The 6,624-nt window shown below is 40.8% G+C and overlaps 1 protein-coding gene across 1 annotated transcript; it reads right to left on the bottom strand.

Moving 5' to 3' along the window:
- Window positions 1-4,010: 4,010 nt before the first annotated feature.
- On the bottom strand, window positions 4,011-6,157 carry LOC127803348 (triacylglycerol lipase OBL1-like). Its single transcript, XM_052339505.1, has 4 exons — window positions 5,491-6,157; window positions 5,366-5,399; window positions 4,643-5,250; window positions 4,011-4,464 (listed from the first exon to the last, which is right to left on the bottom strand). Exons 1-4 carry the CDS (start codon window positions 5,986-5,988, stop codon window positions 4,171-4,173), a joined length of 1,434 nt encoding a protein of 477 aa, XP_052195465.1. The 5' UTR covers window positions 5,989-6,157; the 3' UTR covers window positions 4,011-4,170.
- Between the last annotated feature and the right edge of the window lie 467 nt (window positions 6,158-6,624).

Genomic DNA, 6,624 nt, shown 5'->3' with positions numbered 1-6,624 from the left:
GCAACCGCGCATGGCCGCGGCTTGCCTTCGCCATCCGGCCCTCCGCTGACGTCGTGCCTGCCTCCGGCCCACGCCGCCTCCAGCTCCGCCTCCCATGGCCGTGCGCCGCCGCTGCTGCCCCGCGTCGCCACCGCTGCTGCCCCGCGTCGCCACCGCTGCTGCCCCGCGTCGCCACCGCTGCTGCCGCTTTGCTGCCATGGCAGCTCGCGACCGCACCCGGCTGCCTCCAGCCAGCTCTCAGCCACCAGCACTCTCTCTCTCCCTCGATCTCTTCATCTCCATCTTCCTCACTTTCTCTATCTCTCACTCTCTGCTCGCCCTCTCTCGGGATTCCTCTTCAGCCACAGCTCTCAATGTGAGAGCAAATATCAGATTTTGGCCACTTTTAAGCACACAAGCACTGCCTCACAATTAATTAGTTTAAATTAATTTAATTTATACTTTTATTATTTATTTATTTTTTTGGGGATATTACAGCATGTCAATATGATGAAAACATTTTCGAGGAAGTATCACTTACCTTCTCAAGCTTATCAAGCTATCTCGATATTTGCGCTTATCTCGAAGTGCGTGCATCGCCTCGATTTGCGTGCTAACCTCAAAATTTGCACCAGTCACTTCAACTTAAGTCTCAAAGCATCCTAATCACCATAATTATTTAAATAAAAATTAAAACCCATTTTTCCATAATTTTGGCATTTTCTATAATTTTCTCTCCATTTCTTCCTATTTTTTCCTCAATAATTCCAAATTAAATATTTCTAAAATATTTTCTCAATTATTTCGTTACGAAAATTCATAAAATAATATTCTGGAATTTTTAAAATTTTCTAGAGAATTTTACTTACCTTGACTTAGCATCTCTAGCTTCATCGGTTTGCGTGCCATATCCTCGAAACTCGTTCCCGGGCCGCTTTTCTCGCCAAAAGTTCCGGACTATTAATAAACCACTATTTCCTATTTTTTGAATTTTTTTTTGATATTTTTCCCTACTTTTCTTCTCTTTTTTTTCTTTTCTTTTTTTTTTTCTTTTTGTTTCTTCTCCCTCTCTTCTTCTTCCTTCTCCCGCTTCCTCCTGCGCGTGAACCCCCATGCCCACTGCCGCCGCCGCGTGCCTTTCGGCCTGCCGTTGCCCTCCCTGCCTGACTCCAACCTCCCTGACCGCCTCATCACCGCTGGAGTTGCCCGCAGCCGCCATTGGCCGTGGCTGGTGCAGCTTTGCTGCAGCTGGAGCTCGCGGCCTCTCTGGCCGCCTTCAGCCTCACCAGTCGGTCCCCTCTGCTTCGCCAGCCACCGCACACCTTGATAGGTCGTCGCACCAGCTCGTTTGAGAGCTTCAAGCTTGGGCTGCCATGGCTGCAGCTTGCGGCCATGGTTGCTGTCCGCCTCTTGCGGCTAGCTTCGACCGCCTCAGCTGCTTCCTTGCGCCTCCCCGAACCCTCTTCCATCTCTCTTGAGCTCGAGCTTCCTCTGCCTTTCTCTCAGCCGAATGCTTCCTATTTATACACCCCCTGCCTTGGCCACCACTCCACTGTGAACCTATATATATATATATATATTACTGTTAAATGCTTGACCACCACGCACTTAATCAGAAAATCTCACAAATCTTGCTGCCTCTTCCTTAATTCTAGCTGCCATATCTCTCCCTAAATCCTGCTAAAATCTCGCAAATCTCGGCCATAAACTTCTTACAGAGGCTCTGAGTTACGTACATATATATCAATATATATATAATGTTATATATTATACTATATTAACAACAATTTTATACATTTAAACCTCAAATTATATCATAAATTTATTAGAATAATTCTCTAATTGCAATAATATCCTCAAATTTTAATTGACATTATAATACCGAAAACGCAAAATTAATAACTTTAGAGTTACTCAATTTGGACGATTTCACCCCAGTATCCTTACCGGGCTATCATTTTATCCTAAAATCACTGAAGGGTTGCTCACTACGCAAAACTGAAGCCCCCCTAGGGGTTCGTTGATTTTTCGGGAGCCTTCTACAACGATTCGATTTTTTAGCCTAAATGGCAGCTGTACTTTAGCTGTACCGAAAACTGTTCCCGATCTGATTTCTTTCGATACCATAAATCCTATCTTGAAACGCTCGTCAATACTATATAATTTTCCTTAAACAATTTCACTCTGAGGTATTCCCTACAGTCGATTCGGTACTAATAACTATTATCAAACCAATTTTTCGGTATTCTAAACTTATTGAAATTACATGTCAACCTTATCTACACATGGAGTATTACAACTCACATTGGGCTAAATTCAAGATTACTCGAAATGTGTGCCCGACTTTGATTCTTGTGTCAAGCGCTCTATAGTTCAACCTCGAGCTTCAATAATACCCTAGACATTATATCCATTCAAAGGGAAATCAATATCTATTTTCTCAAAGTTTTCAGAATTTTTCTCCAATTTCTTTCTATTTTCTCTCGATAATTTCAAATAAATACCCCTTCAAGCATTTTTCCAAGTTTTTCTCCACAAAAATTTATAAAACAATATTTATAAGCCTCTTGAATTTTCTGGAATTTTTTCAGACTTTTCTCCTATTTTCTTCAATTTTCGTGATTACTTTTCCTTGAGAAAATTTATTTCTCCTTAATTTCCTTCGAATTTCCTCCATGAAAATCACTAAAATTCATAAAATAAATTCCTTATCCTTTTAGAATTTTCTCATAATTTTCTCAAAATCCCTCATATTTAATTTCCATTTACCTTTCCTTTCAAAAATCCAAAATAATTATCTCCTCAACAAATTTCTAAGATAAAAATTCATCAAAATAAACTATTCATTTTTTTTAAATTTCTGGATATTTGTTCAGAATTTTATTTCCTTTAATTCTATTTTTTGTCGAATTTCGTATATTTTCAGCATTTAAAAAATACATAAATTAACTCCGATCATCTTCTCCGGCGCCGGCGCACCGGAAAATCGAACCGATGACACCAGACTGCTCCTCTCCCTTATTCGATCCCAATGGTACCCCTCTTTGTCGGAAAACACTACCGGAAGTCCTTCGATTTGGCCGAAATCAGTCCGTCCAAGCCGTCCACCACCGAACTCCGGTGAACCAAATTGACCCCCGATTCGACTACTGATTGACACGAAACTTTCTAGACTAGTTGCCCATAGCCTCGCGACCAAAAACCCCTTATTAGATCCTTCAATTGTTCAATCTACAAGCCGATTTCATCCCTCACTCAATATGCATATATATATATATATAGATAGGCTACCAAATATATAATTGCGAAAACACCCCCTATACCACTCCAAAAACTCTCAAAATCTCCAGAATTGCTTCTCACAACCTGGGGAACAAAAGCCCTTATCAAAACGCTCCAATTCTTTCTCAAACTCTCGATCTAAGCCTATGAACTTTGATGGAAATCCTCGACTAAAACTTAGCTATTTATAGTCAAATTCGAGTCTCTCTCAACCAATCACAAGGGGTAACGTGAGCTAGAGACCACCCTCACGTCCATGCCAGGCTCGGCCATGCCCTGGTTACTGATTTGACGGCGACGGTGGCAAGTGTGGAGGCCATTCCTCACGTTGGAAATTCTTGTTTTTTTTTTTTTTTTTTTAACATGATAAACTATAATATCTTTTATTAAAAACAACTATAATATATACTAGACATTCTCGGAACGTTCATCAACAATATATCTTTTCTTTTAAACATCAAAATTCCGAGACACTCCTTGCCCACAATTTAGTTTTCAGCCCGAACTGAAGATGTATCGAAAATTAATTCCGATTCGATTTCTTTTGATACTAAAAATCCTATCTCGAGATGCTTAGCAACGACATATCATTTTCCTTTGAAATCTCAATCTCAGGATATTCCCTGTAGTCGATTCGACGACTTATTGTCCTTTCTAGCCATTTTTCGATATCCCAAGCTCTTCGAAACTATGTGACAACCTTATGTCAATACGGGATATTACAATAACTCTATTGCATATATATAATATAGTGTAATATGTGACAAAGTTTTCATATATATCCAATTTATATATACAATGGAAGGTGAAAGAATCGTGTAACATGAGTACATTAAATAAGCAATAACCATAAATATAAATGCAATAAATAAATATAAAATTATATTATGAGATAATAAAAGTTAGTAATTAATTTCGCGAGGCATCCAAAGCTTTCAGTTTCTTCTGATTACGGAGTTGCAGGTATTCGTCAAACGATCCCAATCGTGTGGCATTGACATAATCTTGTGGCATATGAGCTGGCACGCCTGCCACCACCAACCCCAATAATCTCACCGCTCGAAGCATCCACCCTTCTTTGTAGTCCGATCCCTCTGTGTATGAAATGGTGAAGCTTCTGATCAACTCCCAGATTGCATTTATAATCTTCGATATAGGTGATAATGGCGAGATGTAGTTCTTGTTTGGCTCTTCTGAAACAACCTGCAGGCCACCATTAATTTACAGAAATCATTCTCGCGAAGCCTGTCAATCTCGAAAGGGTCTGGAGTTTATTATTATTACTACTATTATTATTTGTTTATTTGTGTTAAGTACTGAGGTGATTAATTTTGAACAGAAGATAATCGAATGATCGAAGCATGAAGGAGGCTCTGATCACCTGGGCTTCATAGAAGCTGTTGAAGTATAGGCAGGTCCCGAAGTGCTTAAACATGAACGTCGGATCATCGTACGGCAACCTGGGAACCATGTCGTTGCTATACACGAACCTGTGGTATCGAATGTTGTATTTACGTAGCTGCTGTTTCATGAAATCGCCGAACTTTTCATCTCCCACCCTCGGTTGTCCAAACGTGTACACCCCCTCTAGCCTCTCCAGCAACCATTCCTCGCCGTGAAACGCCAAAACCGCCGGAAAAAGCACCGCCAGAGCGCCGCCCAAGCTGTGGCCGGTCACGATGAACTTTGCTTTATCATGCAAATGCTTTTTCAGCAATTCTCGGAGGGCGTAGTAGGCCACCGGCTTTTGGCCGTCGGCCGGTTGAATGTCCTTAGGCCAGCCAGTGGAATTCTGTAGGCCCAAGGCCCTCATAAAGCCGCGATGGACTTTCCCCATTTCGGGGAGCTCGTACCAGGAGATGTCGAAATCGGTGCACCATGCATCTGCGTCGAACATTTCGGTGCCTCTGAAGGCAACGGCTATGAGTTCTGGTTCGACATTCCTGTCTCGGAAAACGAACGCTTGTGTGGTAGATTTTTTCTGATGCTCTGCAACAACATATATATAGGATTTTTAAATATTGATTAATTCGATTCGTATACTTTATTGATTCAGTATTATGTAATGCGCTCCTATATATGATATGCAAGGCCTGCTTCTCACCATTATAGAAATCAAAAGAATCCACGAACTCCATCTGCAAAAATTCAAGAATTGTTTAGAAATCGGTATTTCATCTTCTTCAAAACATAGTCGTACAAACACTGTTCATGCATGATTAAATATACCTTCCAGTGATCTCTGACTACAGTTTGGAGGTAGGCTTTATTCTCGTAGGATGCTTTGGAAGCCATCATAGACAGTGCAGCATGGTACCTGCTATCGCCATGTTTGATGTTTCTGTCCAACTCAACTCGGCTATCTACATGTCCAACAATCGACAAGAAAGTTGCCGACTTTTTATCTGGAATCACGAGCTTCCCTCGGAGGAGATTCCATAGCAAGACGACGAAGCTGGTGTTGCTGGAGAGGAGGTTGAGCCACATCTCCAGAAGAGACCCAAACCAAGCGAGCGGCGTGGCCACAGCTTGCAGCAGCATCTGCACCATGATGGACGCAAATATGATGCACCTGTGCTTGAAGCATTGCTCTGTGCTTGCAGGGCAGTCTATGAAATCTGTCTTGTCTATGTGTCGGAAAAACAAGAAGCGGATGGCCTTGAGGATGGAGGCTTTCTCGTGAGACAGCAACACATGGGTTTTGGAGAAGCTCTTGTCGCAAGCCATGGTGGCCAACTTGATTTGGTTCGATCGGAATATATTAATTGATCACGAGAACTTGATTTGGTTCAATTGTATAAATATACATGCATATGTACGTACATAAGAGAAATTATTGTGCAGGAGCCCTCTCAATGGATCGAAGGATCACAGAAACAGATCGAGATGAAGAGGTCTTTAATCAGACCAATTCCACTATATATATATATAGACTACTAGGTCTTATTAATTAATTAGTTAGACTAGTCTCTCATTTGCGTTTAACTGTTTGCTTCTTCTTCTTGTTCATTTCTTCTGTACGTAGGTACATGACTTTTTTTCTTTTTTGGTTTCGTGTGTGGAAGAATGAAGGATACTTGTGGTTGTGCATGGGTGTATCACAAGATTCACATTTAATTAAACTATGAGTGTGACAAGTTGACAATATATCATACTAAAATATATATTTAATGTACTAATAAAATCCATGTAATTATTAAATGAAAGGAATTATATATTATTTGCTGAACTTGTGGGATATTGGACTACACCCTGGAATGGGTCAATATAGTTTCAACACTCTTAACGTGTGCGCTCCACTCAAAAACCTACACCAAAACGCTATGACTATTCAACAACTAAAAGTAGTAATCAATTAACGTG

Source organism: Diospyros lotus, chromosome 6, assembly GCF_014633365.1.
Source record: "Diospyros lotus cultivar Yz01 chromosome 6, ASM1463336v1, whole genome shotgun sequence".
Classification (NCBI taxonomy): Eukaryota; Viridiplantae; Streptophyta; class Magnoliopsida; order Ericales; family Ebenaceae; genus Diospyros; species Diospyros lotus.
The sequence above is the reverse complement of the archived record's forward strand: the minus strand, read 5'-3'. Positions and strand labels throughout refer to the sequence as shown.

Excerpts from the sequence above, each read along its gene's own strand:
- LOC127803348 (XM_052339505.1), bottom strand. The coding sequence starts at position 5,988 with ATGGCTTGCGACAAGAGCTTCTCCAAAACCCATGTGTTGCTGTCTCAC. Across the intron at positions 5,400-5,490 it reads TAGTCAGAGATCACTGGAAG|ATGGAGTTCGTGGATTCTTT; the intron begins GTATATTTAATC and ends GAATTTTTGCAG. Across the intron at positions 5,251-5,365 it reads TTCTTTTGATTTCTATAATG|AGCATCAGAAAAAATCTACC; the intron begins GTGAGAAGCAGG and ends ATGTTGTTGCAG.